The sequence below is a fragment of the Lampris incognitus genome, chromosome 18 (genome assembly GCF_029633865.1).
Source record: "Lampris incognitus isolate fLamInc1 chromosome 18, fLamInc1.hap2, whole genome shotgun sequence".
NCBI lineage: Eukaryota > Metazoa > Chordata > Actinopteri > Lampriformes > Lampridae > Lampris > Lampris incognitus.
In genome coordinates, this window is record NC_079228.1 from 22643631 (window position 1) to 22665841 (window position 22211).

The following is a 22211-nucleotide window of genomic DNA, read 5'->3' on the forward strand; positions in this document are numbered from 1 at the left end:
ACACGTTGCCACTGCTCCAGAGTCCAGCAGCAGCGTGCTTTACACCACTCCATCCGAAGCTTGGCATTATTCTTGGTGATGTAAGGCTTGCATGCAGCTGCTCGGCCCATGGAAACCCATTCCATGAAGCTCCCGGCGCACAGTTTTTGTGCTGATGTTAATGCCAGAGGAAGTTTGAAACTCTGCAGTTATTGAGTCAACAGAGCGTTGGTGACTTTTACACACTATGCGCCTCAGCACTCATTGACCCCGCTGTGTGACTTTATGTGGTCTGCCAATCGTGGCTGAGTTGCTGTTGTTCCTAAATGCTTCCACTTTTCAATTTACAGTTGACCATGGAATATCTAGCGGGGAAGAAATTTCATGAACTGGACAAATTGCAAAGGTGGCAATCCTATGACAGTACCACACTTGAATTCACTGAGCTCTTCAGAACAACCCATTCTTTCACAAATGTTTGTAAATACAGACTGCATGGCTAGCTGCTGGATATTGATACAACTTATGGCAATAGGTCTGAATAAAACACCTGAATTCAATGATTAAGAGGTGTGTCCCAATACTTTTGTCCATAAAGTGTATGTTAGCTAGTTACAGGTGACTGACCATAGAGCAGTACAGCCTTATGAACAAACCCAGCATATGCAATTCAATTTTTGGTTTAATTGCATGTTGGGTCTAGTCAGTTACGATGAGTTCCACAAAGTGAGCAGTAACTACCTACTTTATTTTTGATTTTTTTTCTCCCCAATTGTACCTGGCCTATAACCCTGCTCTCCTAGTTGTCCCGGTCGTCGCTCCGCCCCCTCTGTCGATCCAGGATGGGCTTGCAGACCACCACATGCCTCCTCCGACACATGTAGAGTCGCCAGCCGCCTCCCCCCCAGCTGACAGTGAGGAGCCTTGCCAGGGGGACACAGCACATGGGAGGACCATGCCACTCCCCCCAGTTCCCCCTCCCTTTGAAACAAGCGCCCCGACTGACCAGAGGAGGCGCCAGTGCAGCAACCGGGACACACACCCACATCTGGCTTCCAACCTGCAGACACGGCCAATTGTGTCCTGTAGGGACGCCCAACCAAAGCCAGAGGCAACACAGGGACTCGAACCGGTGATCCCCATGCTGGAAAGACTACTTTTTGAAGAAAATGCTCTGGGAGACCCAAGAAACTCTTCATAAGCACATCTTTTCTTGGATATTGCAAATTAACCGTACCTTAGCAGGGGCGAGGAGCTTTACCGTGATGAACAGTTGGTATTGTCTGGTCTGTTTGTAATCACAACAATAAATGTTGGACAAGTGTTGGTCTAGCGCCAAAATAAATGTCCCTGTGTTCCTAACTGACTGATGTGAACATTAGTATAGAACTTCTGTATCAGTCAAGGATTAGTTTAGCTTTAGCTTTCCACACTCTCACAGCCCAGACCATTGTGAGGATGTCTAGGGGAGCAGATGAGGAGGATTGAGAGGTAGCAGAGCTGAGGCACACTGCCAACCTGAAACGAAACACAAACAGCATCTGGTAGCACAGTGGCAACAATTGGGAAATAAACGAGATTTTTCTTTGTTCTGGTTCACTTTGGTGAGATAGTCTCTGCTGCTCCTCCCTAAGGGACATTAGTCCAAAAAAAAAAAAACCCAACTTTGTTCTTTGTTATAGATTCTGAGCATGCCTCTGTCCAGGAATGCAATGCCTTATTCAAGAAAAACTAATGTAAAGTTCTGTAGGACATTATCCAGAACTGGGATACATTTGTGAGGAAAAAAAAACAGACGGCTTGGCAGTGAGCGGATAGCCATGGTGACATACTGGTGGACAATGAAAGACCACCTTGCTAAAGACGAGTTTCCACCCCAATTCATTAGAAAAACAAGGAATGGCATACTCAGATACTTAATGGAGATGAAAAGTACTCCAATCAGAAATATCACGCAACTTCAGACAAGAGTTGATTGAAGGGGTAAAATGCAAGCTGTTCAGTTGGGACAAAGAAACATACCATCACAGGCCACTCTACTTTACCTAAAAAACAAAAATATGCTCTGGACTGTCAAATGGCCCTAATGGCATCAGTTTAGCTTCTGCACATTCAGGTCACATTTGGGTTTCAGTAATTGTTATCGGACAAATCAGGTTCTAGCAGTGGTGCAACAGTCACTTTGATTCATGTCAGAAAAATATTTGCTCTATAGGTTATCAAACAAATAATTGATCAGCATTCTTTTTTTTAAATGGGTTGAACAATTCTTTCCCGAGAACTGATACAAAAATCTGAAGCCCACAAGCAAAATGAAAAAAAAATAAAAAAAAATTAACACAAAAAGTAATTGCTTACTCGTTTACTTGCTTTAATTTACTCACATTTCAAGTCACACAGATATAATCTGGAATAATCCTGTGCTTTGAATGCCGTGTGCAATATTCGCTCTCTCTCTCTGTTGCTAATCGTATTACCTGTCAGCAGAAAAATCACTGCAGAAAACACTGACGGGGTGCAGGAATTATATGTAGGCAGAAGTATGAGTCTGCATTTTATTTGACTGCAGGCGGAGGAGATGGGGGAGAATATGTTCATTGTCCAATGTGAGTCAATCGGGTTGGGCTGAAACAGAGGGGGCCCCAAAGCGGATTGACAAGCAAAATTAGAGTACAGGCTAGCCTGACAAAATACATCCAGACGAATTCTAGCTGGCTGGCACTGTATCAGGACACACACAATTAAACAGAGTGCACATACAAATGCAATACCCAGTGAAACACAAACACAGGGATCGCAGTCCATCCCAAAAAAAAAAAAAAAACACCAGTTATAGGTGTGTGTGTGTGATGGTGCTCATGTGTAGTTACCTATATTAGTTAGGTATTGTGGTGTGAAAGGTCAACCTATATTGATTAGGCAACGTTGTCATTGAGCAGTTACGCAAAGCAGTTACCTATGTTAGGTATATCCAGCCCCTGGTCCTGGGTGAGCTCCTTGGTTGTAGCGCAGGAAGAGAATGGTGTTCTTCAGGGTTAGGGCGTGATCAAAGTAACGCTGGGCCTCGCCCTCTGCTGTACTCTCAACCTTCGGGAAAAAAGGACAAGGAAGAAAGCTAAAGAAGGTGTGCTCATGCCAGGTACAAACATTAGGCCTCTCTTACATGTGGCAAAATATTACCAACAACCACTGAGGCTTATGTTATTTATAAATTGCTCAGCCACCTCCAGCAGGTCCCTGTTCATGTTTCCTACTCCATCAAAGCTCACAAGGGGAATATGAAGTATCTATGTTACCACTGGCCTCACCTTCTCCAACTCGGCCAAGAAGCTGTCCAGTGTCTCATCAGACAGCTTTCCCACCTCAAACATGGTCACCGCATGACTCTTCAAGTTCTGATCAGGAGAGAAAATGCCCAGAGGAAACTGAGTGGTCACAATCTATGGACTCTCCCCTCTAAATGCAATTACACTGCTCAAAAAAATAAAGGGAACACCTAAAAACACAATATAGACCTCGATGAATGAAATATTTCAGCTGAAAATCTTTATTCATTAGACAGAGGAATGTGTTTAGAGCAAAATAACCTAAGAATGATCAATGGAAATCAAAATCATTAACCCATTAAGGTCTGGATTCAGAATCATACTCAAAATCAAAGTGGAAAATGAGAACATAGGCTGATCCAACTTCTGTGGAAATCCTTCAAGACGATTCAAAATGAGGCTCAGTAGTGTGTGTGGCCTCCACGTGCCTGTATGTACTCCCTACAACGTCTGGGCATGCTCCTGATGAGACGACGGATGGTCTCCTGAGGGATCTCCTCCCAGACCTGGATCAGGGCATCGGTCAACTCCTGGACAGTCTATGGTGCGACATCGCGTTGGCGGATGGTACGAGACATGATGTCCCAGAGGTGCTCGATTGGATTCAGGTCTGGGGAACGTGCAGGCCAGTCCATAGCATCAATGCCCTCGACATACAGGAACTGCTGACACACTCTGGCCACATGAGGACGAGCATTGTCATGCATGAGCAGGAACCCAGGGCCCACTGCACCGGCATATGGTCTGACAATGGGTCTGAGGATCTCATCCCGGCACCTAATGGCAGTCATGGTACCTCTGGCTAGCACGTAGAGGTCTGTGTGGCCCTCCAAGGATATGCCTCCCCAGACCATCACTGACCCACCGCCAAACCGGTCATGCTGGAGGATGTTGCAGGCAGCAGAACGTTCTCCACAGCGTCTCCAAACTCTCTCATGTCTGTCACATGTGTTCAGTGTGAACCTGCTCTCATCTGTGAAGAGCACAGGGCGCCAATGGCGAATCTGCCAACCAAGATGTTCTCTGGCAAAGGTCAATCGGGCTGCACGGTGTTGGGCTGTGAGCACAGGCCCCAATTGTGGACGTCGGGCCCTCATACCATCCTCATGCATTCTGTTTCTCACTGTTTGAGCAGAAACCTGCACATTAGTGGCCTGTTGAAGGTCGTTTTGTAGGGCTCCGGCAGTGCTCCTCCTGTTCCTCCTTGCACAAAGGACCAGATAGCGGTCCTGCTGCGGGGTTGTTGTCCTCCTGCGGCCCCCTCCACGTCTCCTGGTGTACTGGCCTGTCTGCTGGTACCTCCTCCATGCTCTGGACACTGTGCTGGGAGACACATCAAATCTTCTTGCCACAGCACGCATTGATGTGCCATCCTGGATGAGCTGCACTACCTGAGCAACTTCTGTAGGTTGCAGATACCGCCTCATGCCACCTCTAGTGGTGAGGGCACTAGCAAAATTAAAAACTAACCAAAGATCGGCCAGAAAAGATGAGGACAGGCAAATGGTCTGTGGCCACCACCTGCAAATCCATTCCTTTTATAGGGGTTGTCTTGCAAATTGTCTAATTTCCACCTGGTGGAAATTAGACAATTTACCAACAGGTGAAATTGATTCACAAATCAGTGTTGCTTCCTAACTGGACAGGTTGATATCTCAAAAGTGTGATTGACTTGGAGCTACATTGCATTGCTTATGTGTTCCCTTTATTTTTTTGAGCAGTGTAAATCTTCATTGGAAAAAAAAGTAATCCTTGTTCAAATTTACCCATCAGCAAGGAGAGGCTCATAAAAATTTGTGTGTATGGGTAACACACATACACACAAATTTTTATGAGGAGAAATGATAATGTGAGAAATGCAATGCTAAATATAAGAGTGGAAAGGCAAGGCAGCTTTAGCACATTTCATACAATGGGACAATTCAATGTGTTGTAAAGAGTAATAAAGATACAATAAAGGTAAAAGTTTTACAATTAAAAAGCGCAAAAGTAGAAACAAGAGATACAAAAGATAAGATACTTAAAAAGTTAACTATAGCAGTTCAAATGAAATGAAATAGAATGACAATAGGACACAACAAATACTCCCACTTTTAAATGCATATTGTGCATAAATTCTCCTCAGTCAAAAACCTCAGCATCCACAGATGGATGAGAATCATACAGGGTGAAGCTCTGTCCTCCCCACATAGTGTTCACTCATGTGCAAGTAAGCTTCTTTTTTTTTTTTACCTACAATGGCCCTAATATGCTGTCGTACTGTTGGGATCCAGAACAGAAACAATTAAAATGAGGACTATTTAAGAGCTAAGCTAAAAAGATAGGTTACAGGGTAGAGTAGGCAGTGTAGGCACGTTTTTAGCTTTGACTTAAAAGTGGTCAGACTCGGGGCTTGTCCAATATCATCTGGGAGGTTATTCCAGGACTGTGTTGCATGATAACAAAATGCCGCTTCACCGTGTGTTGTTCTAACTCTTGGGACAGCCAGTAGGCCATATGAACCCCAGATGTCCTAAGGGTCCTACCCTTAGGACATCTGGGGTTCATCTAGGCTGCTCAAAACTGTTTTAAAGAAATTAGTGGGTAGGGGCATGTGGGTGGCGTGGCGGTCTATTCAGTTGCCTACCAACACAGGGATCGCCCATTCGAATCCCCATGTTACCTGCGGCTTGGTCGGGCATCCCTACAGACACAATTGGCCGTGTCTGCAGGTAGGAAGCCAGATGTGGGTGTTTCCTGGTCGCTGACTAGCACCTCCTCTGGTCGGTCAGGGCACCAGTTCGGGGTGGGGGGACTGCAGGGAATAGCATGATCCTCCCATGCGCTACATCCCCCTGGTGAAACTCCTCACTAGCAGGTGAAAAGAGGAGGTTGGTGACTCCACATGTATCAGAGGAGGCATGTGGTAGTCTGCAGCCGTACCCGGATCAGTAGAGGGGGTGGAGCAATGACCGGAACAGCTCGAAAGAGTAGGGTAATTGGCCGGATATAATTGGGGAGAAAAAAAGGGGGGGGGAAATTTCAAAAATACAAAGCTAGTGGGTAAAACATCAAGGCAAAAGGTGGATGAATTGAGACTGGGGACAATTTCTTCCCAGTTACTTCTACTTCTTCTAAGTTACTTCTGGCAGACTGCAGTGTTGATGCTTTTTTATTTGGCATTGCGGAGATAATAGTACGTCTGATACCTTGAATCTTATGAAAAAAGGATGCAAATTCACTACATTTGCTGATAGATACTAGTTCTGCAGATACTGGAATCGGAGGGTTAGTTAACCTGTCAACGGTAGCAAATAAAATGTGTGAATTGTTACTGTTCTTGTTGATGAGCTCAGAGAAAAATGACTGCCTGGCACTTTTCAAGTTCAGACTATAAATATTTAATTTTTCTTGATAGATTTCAAAGTGAATCTGAAGATTTGATTTACACCATTTTCTCTGTTTTCCGCTACTCCCTTTTCTGGGCCTTACACAATGAGTGTTTCTCCATGGTGATTTTGCTTACGAGTGATCAATTTAACCTTAGCAGGGGCAATGGTATCAATTACATTCAAAATTTTAGAACTGAAGGTAATCAGCAGCTGATCAACATGATTTGAAGCTGGGGCAGTTTCAGATTTAATGGCTTCCATAAAAAGTGTCTCGACGCATGCTCAATAATCCAGGTAAGAAAATCCAAGTAGGTTGAATCAGTTCATTTGGATACAACGTTTATTGACAGATACATTTCATCACGCATCTAAGTGACATCTTCAGTCTGAGGAGGTCACTTAGTTGAGTGATGAAACATATCTGTCAATAAACATTGTATCCAGATGAACTGATTCAACCTTCCTTGATTCCATAAAAAGTGTTCTGGTATTCTCATTAACATGCCTTTTTTTAAGTCTCAGATCAGATGTTGATTTTTGGTGTAACAGACAGATCAAAGAATACAAAGAAATTATCTGATAGAGCATCATCAAGCACAGTTACATTTGAAATGTTATCATCCTTAGTAATAACTAGATCTAGAGTGTGTCCTCTATATTATGGGTCAGCTGTTAAACATGTTGAGACAGATCAAACGTGCCCAGTATGGCAGAAAGTTGTATGGCATTTCTGTCACTGACATTATCTATGTGCACATTAAAATCACCCATAATGACTACACTGTCAACTTCAGTGCAGATAACTGAAAGCATCTCAGTAAAATTGTCAAGGAAATGTGGAGAGTATTTTGGTGGCCTGTATATAACTATATACAGAATACATGGAGAGATATTCATTTCCATTTTAAATTACACTTAGTCAAAGGATGAGAACTCTCCAAATGATAACTTCTTACAAAGGAACTTATCCTTAAAAAAGCACAAACACCCCCTCCTTTTTTGTTCTATCGTGCTTCAAGCTCAAATATGAAATGTGATGGGGTGGATTCCATAAGGATTGCATTCCCATTCTTGGTGTCCAACCAAATCTCTGTTAAAAACATAAAATCAGGTGTCCAGGTAGTGTAGTGGCCTATTCCATTGCCTACAAATATGGGGATCGCCGGTTCGAATCCCCGTGTTATCTCCAGCTTGGTCAGGCATCCCTACAGACACAATTGGCCGTGTCTGCGGGTGGGAAGCCGGATGTGGGTATGTGTCCTGGTCGTTGCACTATCACCTCCTCTGGTCGGTTGGGGCGCCTGTTCGGGGGGGAGGGGGAACTGGGGGGAGTAGTGTGATCCCCCCACGTGCTATGTGCCCCTGGTGAAACTCCTCACTGTCAGGTGAACAGAAGCGGCTGGCAACGCCACATGTATCGGAGGAGGCATATGGTAGTCTGCAGTCCTCCCCAGATCAGCAGAGGGGGTGGAGCAGCAACCGGGACGACTCGGAAAATAGGGTAATTGGCCAAGAACAATTGGGGAGAAAAAGAGGGGGGGAAAATAAACATAAAATCAAGCTTGTAAGAGGTTATAAAATCACTGAATAAAGTGACTTGTTACACAGGGACCTCATATCAAATAGGGCTAGTTTTAGGTTTGTTGGAGCAGGGCCTGAGGTACTTGACTTACAGGGACTGTGAATCAGATTTGTTGGCTTGGAAGATTTTACTGTGACCCGCTTATCTAATCTTTGTCTTGACACTGTGGCTATTGTATTTGTTCCCTCCCAGGGCCTCAGCTTACTATAAGATAATTTATGAATAACAGTTCTGGAACAGCAGAGGCCCAGGGGATCTTAGTTTCTGCCAGTGTGCAGGGAAAACTGCGGTTAACGTTTGTGTGTGTGTGTGTGTGTGTGTGTGTGTGTGTGTGTGTGTGTGTGTGTGTGTCTGTGTGTGTGTGTCTGTGTCTGTGTCTGTGTCTGCGTGTCCAATCACTGACCGGTGAGAGGTTGCCCATCATTAGGAATGCAGTGAGGGTGGAGTCGAAGAGGAAAGCAATTCTCTTGGTGGGTGTGGCGGCTGGGATGCTCAGGCTGCTGACACTGGCTGTATCTGCTGCCAACATAGATGAAACACAAGTCCTAAAATAACTACAGTAACACTATTATTATACATCACAACAATGACTGTATTAAACATGTTCGTATTAAAACATACACAGGTGCTTTTCTCTTCCCGACGCCGTGCTGACACCTTTCAAGCCTCTTGTATGTGTTTGGTTTTTCTGCCTGACAACATTTTTTGAAGATTTTTTTGGGAAAGTTAATGTGTATACATTTTATTTGGGAAATTAATCCAAGCATGCCCTGGGTTGAGCCCTCAGGCCCACCCATGGGATCTGCGTTAGGCTGCCTGAACCTTAGGTTGCAGTGTGAAACACGAAAGAGGGCACAGTAGAGTCGTACATATGGGTTAATAACCTATACACCGTTTAAAATAAGCATTTAAACTATATTTGAATTTGAGAATATTGACTTTCTTGAAAAACTTCCATACTGAATACAGCCCTGCAGTATCATCTGGGTGGGTATTATAAAGTTAAAATGAGACTGAAACACCAACAGTGTGAGGATAGATTTCAGACCGGCAATTGAACTTTCTTGGGGATTAATTAGCATCATCATTTTTAACATTTGAAGTAACAGTCAGAAAGTGCTGTGTGGCTATGTGCATATTCATACATTATGGTGAATATATATGCGTGTGACTGTGTATGCACAACGCAGCCTACATCTGAGTGTGTGTGTGTGTGTGTGTGTGTGTGTGTGTGTGTGTGTGTGTGTGCGCAAACATCAAAACACAAGTCCATTTGTGTGTATGTGTAGTCTGAGTCTATTTATGAGGTTTTGCAAATTTCAGTCTATGTGAGTACATGTTAAGCAGGAGAGCCAGACCTTGGTCCTCAAGGCTGGTGGTGTCAGTGTCAGTGGCTGATGAGCCTCCCTCCATGACAGGACTACCCTGATCCCAAGACAGCAGCATCTTCTGGGGGTCCATGGTGCTCCTAGTGTAAGACATAGAGAGCTCAACACCAAGCTATCACAGTATTGACACCAGTAAACTTTATATGAAGGTTTGAGATGGCAGGTGTTGATCTATTTCCTAAGATAATATCAAAAAGTTCCTCACACATGATTGCAGCTGCACCTGAATTTGCTCAGGAATGGTTTGGTAGTTTACTTTGATTAATGGGTGATTGCTGTTACAGTGTAATTTTTTTATGTCAACATAACCTGTGCCACCCATCTGGGCATTTTTAGCTGTGCAGTCGTACTGAGTAGACTTTGTGTGAACGCTACCATCTTCTTCTTTCAGCTTGTTCCCTGTTTCTCAGGGGTTCCCACAGCAGATTTTACAGTTTCTATGTGAGGTGTTATGCTGTGAGGGCACAGCACCAATGGGGGTTGTTGTTAACCCAGACCTCGACCAATCCGGTATGGTCTTGTCAATCCGCATAATGATTTGGCAAAATTTTACATCGGATGCCCTTCCTGACACAACCACTAACCCTATGGACAGGGGCACAGGTAAAGTGCTGGATGCCATCCCAGTATTCATGGACTTGCACCCATACCTGTCGCAGAGTTTGAACGCTACAGTTTGCAAAAGAAAAAGAAAAAAATTGAATTGGCCCTCATAATTGTTTAATATTTAAATAAATGCCTATATCATGAAAGTATAACATCACTGTGGTATCTAATGTGAATGTTGCACTGCTGGGCCTCTCCTTTTACAGTCTACCCGCTGGACCTGACACCCCCTTTCGTGTTCTGGGACCTCATGATTTAAAAATGATGCACTATATATTGTAAGTGGTCACTATGACTGACAGCACATTACAATTTTCCAAAAACATATTCCTAAATCTTCTCAAAGAATCTGAACAATTCATTGAAATTTTTTAATAATGCCATCGAATATGAACGTACCAGTCTATATTCCCAAATCTATCTTAGGTAAACTGTTCCACTGTCTTCTGCAAAAATTTCAATGCCAGAGGAACAAATAAGGTTCAAATTGGTATGAATTAATGCCAAATGTGCTCTCCAGTTCACTCCGTCCTCAAAGATGGAAGAATTACAAAAAAGGCTGTAAATCTCCAATGTCTGACTCAGATGCACTCAGACTGCTGTGTTGTTTCAGTGAAGATGTCTATGCAATTATGTTTCTGGGCTGCACTCAATAAGCAGCTTCTGTATGGCTTTAGAGCAGCAGAAAAACAGTCAAGAAACTGCTTATGCATGTCTATAATTTGACCAGGTTTTCGACATTTTTTCTAGAAGAAGGACATAATTTTGCTATAATTAATTCAGATATCATTCGGCCTGTATGTTAAAGTTCTGCAGTTGAGTTTATTTGTCCTTGTAAAGGCCTAATTTAGAATAATGTACTACTGCAGATAGCAAAAACAGATACAAGAGACGAGGGAGGGGAATATACTGGATCGAGCCCGCATGGATGGAGGGAGGGATATCAAAACACCAAATTTAGCATTTCTTTGTCCATACAACATTTTGCTATCTTCACATACATTTGATAAATATATGGTAACATTTTTGGAAACTTAAATAATGATGGGTGGGGTACCTTATATCAAATGGATGAATGGAGAGATTGGATGGAAGGATTCTAGATGGATAGGTGAACAGATTGCACATACTTGAGTCTGTTGACAGAGGGGGCGCTCTTCCATGTCGGGTGGAGCTGGTCTGAACTGATCGCCTGGCCTTTCTTTAGGGCAAAGCCCAGGCGGCAGTACATGGAAACTGCATTCTGGAGAAACACAGTGGAGTCAGATTCAAGTGGTCTTGTCACTCAACCTCATTTAAGCTTCTGACATTGTACATTCTGTATATCAGCCTGTTACAGGAAAGTGAAACAGTCTTCTCATTTAACAACAAACCCCCCCCCCACACACACACACAAAACAAAAAATTCAAAATTGGATTTTATTAGGCATAAGTCACTCTGAGCCTAGATGATGCAAAGACAATAAACATTCACGGCTTTGCACGACACAACAGTAGTTATAAAAAGAATGTATATGTTGACATCACATGGCCAAATCAGGTCAGTTTTTTTGACAGAAACTAGTCAGAAGTTATTCATATAACTGTGCACTTTTCAGTTCGGTGACCAGCTACCTTTCCCCTACTTCCAAATGTCGATTTATTCATTTAAAAAAACTTTCCTTGCCAGCATATGTATTTCAAATATGAGGTTGTCTTATCAGACAAATACAGCAAATGTGATTGCATTTCCACCCTTCAATGCCCACAAAGTGTATGCTTAAATCAACTCTTAGTTATCCATTTCCATACCAAAAGAACCACAACAACGAAAAACTTAGGTCACAGAAGCTTTTACGCAAGTCACAACGGAAAAAGTTCTGCAGAAAAACAATTCTCAGACATTTGTGTGCGTCTTTGTGTGCAGTCGTTTTATCTCTCAGGCGTGTGTGTGTGTGTGTGTGTGTGTGTGTGTGTGTGTGTGTGTGTGTGTGTGTGTGTGTGTGTGTGTGTGTGTGTGTGTGTAACTGACAGACACAGCCAAATTGTGCATTATCGTTTACAAGTTAGTCTTCATCATTCTAGCTTTCTTGATAAATCAGAAGGACTAACTGGAACAACATTTAACTTGAACAGTCCACAGCTAAAAAAATAGACCTCAAATGTTAATGTATTGTTAAAGTAATAACTGATATTCAGAATACAGATTGCCAGGGTCTTAATTTTATAATGGCATATGTTTGGATCCCAAATGACTTAACTCTATTACCAATAAACAAACATCGCTGAAATACGTCTACAATTAGATTTGGTGCCCAAGATAAATCTGAAAATTTGGCAAAAATTAATCAAATACCCAACAATAAGCATATGCTTCATTTATCCTTCTGTCTAGGCAGTTGAACTACACTGATGAGCCAAAACATTACGACCACCTGCCTAATATGCAGTTGGTCTTCCGTGTGCCGCCAAAACAGCACTAACCCACCGAGGCATGAACTCTACAAGACTCCTGAAGTTGTTCTGTGGTATCTGGCACAAAAACATTAGCAGCGGATGCTTCAAGTCCTGTAAGCTGTGATGTGGAGCCGCCGTGAATCGGACTTGTTTGTCCGGCACATCCCACAGATGCTCAATCAGATTGAGATATAGAGAATTTGGAGGTCAGGGTAACACCCTGAACACTTCATCAGGTTCCTCAAACCATTCCCAAACAATGTGTGCAGTGTGGCAGGGCGCATTATCCTACTGAAAGAGGCCACTGACATCAGGGAATACCATTGTCATGAAGGGGTGTACCTGGTCTGCAACAATGTTTAGGTAGGTGGGTGGCATGTATCAAATTGACGTCCACATGAATGGCTGAACACAGGGTTTCCCAGCAGAACATTGTTCAGAGCGTCACACTCCTTCCACCAGCTTGTCATCTTCCCACAGTGCATCCTGGGGCCATCACTTCCCCAGAAGTGATGTACATGTACACAGCCATCCACATGAACTAGAAGAAAACGGGACTCACTGGATCAGGCAACCTTCTTCCATTGCTCCATGGTCCAGTTCTGACACTGGTGTGCCCATTGTAGGTGCTTTCGACAGTGGATAGGGATCACCATGGGCACTCTGACCGGTCTGCAGCTATGCAGCCCCATATGCAGCAGGGTGTGATGCACTGTGTTGTGACAGTTTCCTCCTGTAACCACTGTTAAAACTTTCTGTGACATGTGCCACAGTAGACCTTCTGTCGATTCAGACCAGACGGGATAGTCTTCATTGCCCTCATGCATCAATGAGCCTTGGGCGCCCAACACCCTGTTGCCGGTTTGTGGTTTGTCCCTCCTTGGACCACTGTCGGTAGGTACTCACCACTGCTGAGTGGGAGCACCCCACAAGCTTTGCTGTTTCAGAGATGCTCTGACCCAGTCATCTGGCCATAACAATTTATCCCTTGTCAAAGTCACTCAGGTCTTTACTCCTGCCCATTTCTCCTGCATCCAACATGTTGACTACGAGAACTGATTGTTCGCTTACCATCAAATCTACCCAGACCTTGTCATGTGCCCTTGTTTGGAGATGATCAATGTTATTCGGTTCACCTGAGTGGTCCTAATGCTTTGGCTCATTGGTGTATATGCTTGAAAGCACATATAGTGAGCCCAAAAGTGTATTTCATCTCAAATGCGTCAAAACAGCAATTGAATCCAAGAAACCTGACTCCTTGTTTCGGAAATGCTGTTTCTAAGAGACATGCCAGAGCCCAATTTTCATGCTCGTGAGTAGACATTTGACACTATATATTCTCGTGGATCTTTCTGCCACTAAAGAAACAGCTACTCAAAGAGGCAACTACCCACCTTGACCAGGCCCAAGTCAATTTCCAGTACATTTGCCAGCTGTAAAACAGAGTGAAGAAGGGAGATGGAGAGAGAATTACACACAGTCAGGTGCTGCTGTCAGACGTCAACCAGATGCAGCTCAAACAACTTGGCCAAAATTACGGAATAATAAAAGCATGGACACAAACAGACAAAAACACATAAAAAAGGTATACAAAATTCAATGAGCACAGTAAGGCACAGCATTTCCAAAGCCTACCTCAGATACGTTGGTCTGCTCATCGATGGACACAAAGATTTTGTAGAGAAGTGTTTCAAAGTAATCGCCCTGAACCCGATTCATCACAAAGCCTTCCAGAGGGGGCACTGAAAACAGTTCAGAAATAAAATGACATGTCATCAGTAACAACTTAACTAATAAACCAAAGATGGTTCTATCTTTGCAGCACAAAAATGTTTGTTCTGTCCTCTTTTTACTCCAAATGGGTTTAAAATCACATCATTAGGCCTCTTTTCTGATCGATAGATATCAATTACCCATAATGCTAAGCAACAGCACCCCGATTTTGAGTCAGATAGTGTTAAGAGGCTCATTGAGTTAGCAGCTCAGCAGGTAACGACGGATAATAGGGTGAAAAACAGCGGGGCACACACATGAATGTGTGTATCCTCATGCACAAATGTGGACAAAAATACCTGAGATGCAGCTGTCATCAGAAATGGGGACGTCTAAGTAGATGAAGCCACGGTTGTACAAGCCTGGATGAAAAGCAACATAGATACTTTATGTCACAAGCAAACACACTATGCAGAAGAACATCAAAATGGATTTCAGATGACAGATGATTTTCAGCCCCACCATGGTCCGGTATTGCTGTATTAAGTGAAAACAGAGCTGTACCACATCCAAATGTTACTGGATTGAGCCTTTTTTGAGTGTAAAACTTCCCAACATGGTGTTGGCAAAATCCTATTTCCGGGCTTGCTATCAAATCTCACTTAAACAGCTTCATGTACTGACAATGTCCTAATTGGGACTCCTCTGTACCAAATTCTATTCATTTCTATCCAATCACAGCCAGTCTATTGGTAGAAGTGTGACAGTCCCTGGTCCCAACTCTCCTTCCTAGCAAATACACAGTAGTAAATTATGCATGAAAGGCTAAAATCACAGGATTGATATAAATGTCCATCTTTACCAAACCCTATGCAATTGAAGTTCTGTCTGAACTGTGAAAAGGAAGCAGGATTGGGGGACAGACTCACTGAGAACTACGTTGTACTCCATTGATCCAGCCAGCTGGGGACCAGAATCTATCATCTTATCAATGGCCTTCTTCTCTGCTGGGGAACAAATCTAAATTCAGAGAGTAAAAAGACATAGTAAGAGTGTGTATGTTTGCATGACACAAACACTTAAAATATTGATGCAGTGTTCTGGGATGGTGAATGTAAGGATTCTTATAGTTTCTCAGACATTGTTGTTTTGTTTGTTTGTTGTTGTTTTTTTTTGTGCCCCTGAATACCCCTTCCCCTTTAATAAAGAAATTTGATTTGGCCTGCCACAATTTGACTAGTGACATTGACAACATACAGCCCTTGTGTCTCTTGTTTTGCACAAAAAATGCTGAAAAGAGAGAACCAATGTGTTTCTCTCACCCTGATATCGTCCTCGGTGATGAAGCCCGTCTGTGCCACCCACCACGGCTCCACCGAGATCTCCACTGGCTTGGCAGGCAGCAAGTCCCGCGCAGATTTCCTACGGAAGAATTTCTGACAAAGGAGACAACCGGGAAAGCAGTTGTGATTGGCTGAGGTTTTATGGCACCAATGGCCACTGAGGAGGTTCCACTGTAATTGTTAGTTGTTTATTAGAGAAAATCTTTTTTTTTTTTCCTCCCCAATTGTACTTGGTCAATTACTCCACTCTTCTGAGCCATCTCGGTCGCTGATCCACCCCCTCTGCCGATCCGGGGAGGGCTGCAGACTACCACATGCCTCCTCCGATACATGTGGCGTCACCAGCCACTTCTTTTCACCTGACAGTGAGGAGTTTCGCCAGGGAGACGAAGCGCATGGGAGGATCACGCTACTCCCCTCAGTTCCCCCTCCTCCCCAAACAGGTTCCCCAGCCGACCAGAGGAGGCACTAGTGCAGTGACCAGGACATACTATATCCACATCCAGCTTCCCACCCGCAGAATTGTGTCTGTAGGGATGCCCGACCAAGCCAGAGGTAACGCGAGGAGTCGAACCAGTGATCCCCATGTTGGTAGGCAACACAATAGACTTCTACATTACCCAGACGCCCCTGAGAAAACATCTTCTAAGAGAAGAATCAGTCGTGTTTCTCGGTGGGCAGTCTACATGTTACAGTATGGCTATCATAAACACATGTGTGAGCTTAAGTAATGCTTATGTATCATCGTTACGCTGTATGTTACTAGTCAAACAATTTGATGGAGGGGAAAGGGATGTAACACTTGATTTAAGAATTGACACAAGAATTCTCATCTTTTATGTTGCTCACTCTAGATTTTTGAACAGGAGGAAAGCTATAGCTTGAAACAGGAAATCTATGCATCTGTTGTTATCAATTACAAATCAAGTAACCAAAGACAGGCAATTCTATTAAGATTTCTCACTTTGGAGGACCTGCACTGGTTCATCAGGTCAATGTACTGGTTTCTCCCAATGCCCAGCAGCCTCAGACCTGTAGGAAGAGGGAAAAATGAGTTCAACAGATCACACATCAGCAACTGGCTATGAACATGGAATAATCACTAAACATAAATATTAAAGCAAATACATCAGTATAATACATAAAATATTATGCAAATACATCAACAGAGCCTCAGAATTGTAGGATGAAGGAAAAATTAGTCCAATAGATAAAACTGCAACCACATGTAAGTAACTGGCCATGAACTTGGAATAATCACTGCACATAGATATTATAGCAAATACATCAAGCAGTACCACAGCTGGAGTGCCTCTGGAACTTTTCAATTATGGCCTCATGTGCACTTCACAAAAATCTAGAAAGCGTTATAATGAGAGGCAAAGTGTGGAAAGTGGTGTCCAGAATATTTCCAACCTCATGTTGGCAAGTTATTCTGGTGGAAGCAGGAGCCTTCTGAGTGGTGAGAGTGACTCATCTCAACTCCGTAGAGGCAGTAGTCTAACACACATGCGAACAGACACCCTTAATCATATAATGTCCAGACACACAGCGAAGCGCTACCCGCCCTTCTGCCAACACACATAGGGGGGCCTGCAGGGATTATCTGTGTATGTGTGTGTGTGTGCACGCGCGTGCAATTGTACATGTGAAGAAATACAGTAGATGCGTTGTCGTTTAATTTCCAAGTGAAGGCTAGTAAGAGAGACTTAGCCCTATAGCAAAAGTTTGGCGGTCATCCTACAGTAGAGATGGGTCTAGACCAGACCTGGGCAAAGGCCAGCCAGGGGGCCGTATGCAGCCCGCAAGCTGATTCAATACAGCCCGCGGAATAATGCTCAGAACACAAAGAATTTGTAATGGTAAAGTCTTAAAAACGTCTTTGTAATTCAAATTAGAAGCCCAATGAATACTCGCCTTTTTGTAATGATTTAACTCACACCGCTTGTGGAATATTTATATTGAAGGCAAGTATAAATAACAACTGCACAAGGACAGACACTGACTGACAGGCAGACACACACATATCACCGTTACAAATAGTTACTAGCTAGAAATTGCGCATAATTTAGTTCTTCAAAGAAAATTTTTTAAATTTCAAAATGCAACAATTTTCAAAGAAAATTTCAAAGAAAGTTTTTCAAAGAAAATTATTTAGAAGAAAAGGAAAGTAGACAATGAATGCAGGGTGTTCCAGAAAGAATCGACATCAACACATTTCTTTATTGCGGTATCAGCAAAAAGACTACAACTTGTCCTGACTCTTCCAGACAAAGCATACAGAGAAATATAGGAATATGGCCTCTGGCATCCAGATGGCATGGCGGTCTATTCCGTTGCCTACCAACATGGGGCTCATCAGTTCGAATCCCTATGTTACCTCCGGCTTGGCCGTGTCTTCGGGTGGGAAGCCAAATGTGTCCTGGTCACTGCACTAACACCTCCTCTGGTCAGTCGGGGCACCTGTTCAGGGGGAAGGGGGAACTGGGAGGAATAGCGTGATCCTCCCATGCACTACGTCCCCCTGGCGAAACTCCTCACTGTCAGGTGAAAAGAAGTGACTGGCGACTCCACATGTATCGGGGGAGGCATGTGGTAGTCTGCAGCCCTCCCTGGATCAGCAGAGGGGGTGGAGCAGCAACTGGGACAGCTCGAAAATTGGCCAAGTACAATTGGGGGGGAAAAGGGGGGGATCCAAAAAAAATAAATTTAAATACGTAGGTCTTCTGAGCAGAGGGCAAGTGAAACGAAAGAGTTGCTTTCTCAGCTGCAAAAGCATCAAGGACTTCTCACAAAACTCCATTCAGCAAATGATGGAATTACGAGAGCTAGCCATGTACTGACCCACAAAATTGCTATACATAGCAGCCCATTCGCTGAGGGCGAATTCATTAAATAATTTTTCATTGGCTCTGCAGCAATACGTTGCCCTGACAAAAAAGAGCTGTCTGAAAATGTTTCCCTGTCAAGACGAACAGTGACACCGCTGTGTTGAGAACATCGCAGAGAACATGGAACAACAGTTGAAAGATGAGGGAAAGTATTTCACCTATTTATACTTGGACCTGGATGAGAGCGGTGATGCGCATGACACAGGGCAGTTGTTGATATTCTTACAAGGCATAACCTCAGACTATGAAATTACACAGAAGCCTGCTTTAGTGCAGTCAATTAAGAGCACAGCAGCTGTGCGGGTAGCGTAGCAGTCTATTCCGTTGCCTACCAATGCGGGGATCGCCAGTTCGAATCCCCGTGTTACTTCCGGCTTGGTCGGGCGTCCTTACAGACAGAATTGGCTGTGTCTGTGGGTGGGAATCCAGATGTGGTTATGGGTCCTGGTCGCTGTATTAGCGCCTCTTCTGGTCGGTTGGGGTGCCTGTTCAGGGGGGAGGGGGAACTGGTGGGAATACCGTGATCCTCCCATGCACTATGTCTCCCTGGTGAAACTCCTCACTGTCAGGTGAAAAGAAGTGGCTGGAGGCGCCACATGTATCAGAGGAGGCATGTGGTAGTCTGCAGCCCTCCCTGGAACGGCAGAGGGGGTGGAGCAGCGACCGGGACGACTCAGAAAATAGGATAATTGGCCAAGTACAATTGAGGAGAAAAAGGGGGGGGATCCCAAAAAATTAAGAGCACAACCACAAGGAAAGATTTTTTGGAGGAGGTTAATAAGTGTGTGGCAAAGCTAAGACTGAGTTTTGAAAAGTTGTCCGGTGTGTGTCCGGTACCCAAACGTCACGGGAAAAAACATTTCCCTTTTGAAAAGGATACAAGATCACGTAGCTGAGCTGAACCCAGATCAGAAAATTATTTTCCTGCATCACATTATTTATTGGGAGGTGCTCTGTAAATGTGTTCTGAAAATGAGCCATGTTGTAGATACAGTGACTAAAGTGATAAAATTCATAAGAACAAAATCTTTAAACCACAGGCAGTTTGTCTCACTGTTGGAAGAGAGTGTCGGGTCATACAGATCTCCCCGACCACACAAACGTGAAATGGTTGAGTTTGGGGAAGGTGCTTAAAAGGGTGTGGGACCTGACATGGGAGATTGCTGAGTTTTTGCAAATGAAAGAAAAATACGTGGAATTCCCTAAACTGCAAGATAAAGTTGGTTGGCTGATTTTGCCTTCGCCATGGACATCATGGCCCTCATGAATGAACTACATTCCAAACTTCAAGGGAAGGGCCTTTTTGCACATCAGATGCCTTGTCAAAGCCTTCAAGGGAAAATTACTCCTGACCCGCCAAGTAAGAGCCAACAATCTCACCCACCTTCCGATACTACTAGTCTGTTCCTTATCAGATGCCCAGCGGGAGAAATACACATTGCTGCTGCGTCCTTTGAACAGTGAGTTTTTTTCATCATTTTGTGGATTTCAAAGTGTTGGAAAATTACATGCTGTTGGTTTCCTCTCCTTTCACCTTCAATGTGGATAACACTCCCACCGAGCTGCAACTTGAGTTTATCGATCTTCAGTCTGATGCAGTGATTGCAGAACTATTCAAACAATAGGCTTCCTTTATCAATCTTTCGTACGTACATATAAATTTGTTCTTACACACCCATGGAATTTTTTTAGCCCTAAAGTTTTGTCTCAAAGACCAGTGTAGAACCTGGGTAACCCCTGAATTTAGACACCAACTGGCTAACACTGATGTCTTTGCAAGCCTGAGTGATCGCTTGTTGCAAAATGTAGACAACAGATGTTACGAGGAAGAAATTGCAAATAACCATCAGGCTTTGCTTCTGACTGTCAGACAATCTTGAGATCTAAAATAAATTTCATGGGTTTGTAAGAACAAATTTTTAAGTACAAACGAATGATGAGGTCCAATGTCACTGACGAGGTTCTATGCATCTCTTGATGTGCAAAACTTTCTAAAAATTAGGAGTCATGCTCAGAAGATGTTTGTACTGTTTGGATCAGCCTATGGATGTGAACAAACATTTTCAGTGATGAAATATATAAAATCAAGGCATCTCTTACTGACTCTCACCCATCAGCAATCCTGCGCATAGCGATGCCAGAAACTATATCTGACTTTTTACTGCTCTAGTCCAGGGGTCCCCAACCTTTTTTGCACCATGGCCTGGTTTAATATTGACAATATTCTGGTGGACCGGGGGAGGGTTTATAACGACAAGAATATAGGTTAGGCTTATAAGTCAATAGTAGAATAACATTTAAAGTAACATTTGGATATTAAACACACAGCACATATTTCCCTCGCATTAACATAACATACATATAACAACATTGCAATTCACTGATGAAATAGTGCAGGACATAGAATCTATGTCCTCCACTATTTCATCAATTCTCCTTGAAACTGTGGTAGCTGAAAGAGGAATCTTTGCCACCCTGTTAACTGCAGCTTCCCCCAACAGTTCACAGCACATGTCCTTGGCAGCAGGCAGAATCAATTCTTCGCCGATAGTGAAAGGCTTCTTAGCCTTAGCAATACGACTGGCCACTAAGTACGACGCTCTCAGAGCAGCAGCATTTGTAGAGGTGGTGGCTCTCAGCCATATATGCCTGGACCGGGCTTTTATTTGAATACTGTATATCATATTGTTTCCATGCGGCCCGGTAGCAAATGCTTTGTGGCTCAGTGCCAGTCCGTGGCCTGGTGGTTGGGGACCCCTGCTCTAGTCAATGCCCATCAGAGACCTCACTCCTCACACTGATTAAGTCGTTTGAATATAATGTTGAGCTCTCTCTCATGTTTTTGTGCATACCCATTAACAAGAGTTCTGTCCATGGTGCTGAATGATTGGTTGATGGATTTTTTATTTAGAGCATGTAAAAAAAAACAGATGAAAACAAAAAAACAATAATATTAAATTGAAATGAACAATAATCCTATAGAACAAACTTAAACAAATTCTCATAAACAACCCAAATCAATATTGCATATTCAAAAAGGAGTAGGAGGAAGTATACACTTTATTCCTACCCCTTCTCCACCACTCATCAAGTAATTCATAACCTGTATCTTATATACAATTTATAAACAATTATCCCAATTCTATGTACAACCCAAAATCAGCCAGTGTCAAAACAGTTATCACAACCCTTCCTCATCCGTATACCTCTTTAAAAAAGTTTTTTTGTATACCTTTTTGAACTCAATGTTTGTACTTTGCTCGAGTTCCACATCCAAACCATTCCACAAATTCACCCCACAGAGCGAAATACACATACTCTTTATAGCTGTATGAACAGTTTCTTTAAATTAAAATTTCCTCTCAAATTATAACACCACCACCACCACCTCACCCCCCACCCCCCGTCGGAGAACATTTTTTGTCTATTATCCGGTTGTAAATTATTTTTTGCTTTATACGTTATTTGTGCTGTGTTAAATTCTACGAGATCCATGAACTTCATGTGACTTCAAAAACAGCGTGTTAGTGTGTTTGCAAAAACCTACATTGTTAATTAGCCTTATGACGCTTTTTT

The 22211-nt window shown here is 43.3% G+C and overlaps 1 protein-coding gene across 1 annotated transcript in view; it reads right to left on the minus strand.

Moving 5' to 3' along the window:
* fam91a1 (family with sequence similarity 91 member A1) overlaps positions 1-22211 on the minus strand; it is a 39005-nt gene that overhangs the window by 7411 nt on the left and 9383 nt on the right. Inside the window, exons 5-16 of the mRNA XM_056297993.1 lie at positions 16709-16776; positions 15724-15837; positions 15331-15421; positions 14761-14823; positions 14324-14430; positions 14083-14121; positions 11383-11495; positions 9617-9726; positions 8662-8777; positions 3288-3374; positions 2956-3066; positions 1419-1520 (exon numbers count right to left, since the gene is read on the minus strand). Of these exons, the coding sequence (XP_056153968.1) occupies positions 1419-1520; positions 2956-3066; positions 3288-3374; positions 8662-8777; positions 9617-9726; positions 11383-11495; positions 14083-14121; positions 14324-14430; positions 14761-14823; positions 15331-15421; positions 15724-15837; positions 16709-16776 (1121 nt within the window). The remainder of the gene's footprint in view (positions 1-1418; positions 1521-2955; positions 3067-3287; positions 3375-8661; positions 8778-9616; positions 9727-11382; positions 11496-14082; positions 14122-14323; positions 14431-14760; positions 14824-15330; positions 15422-15723; positions 15838-16708; positions 16777-22211) is intronic.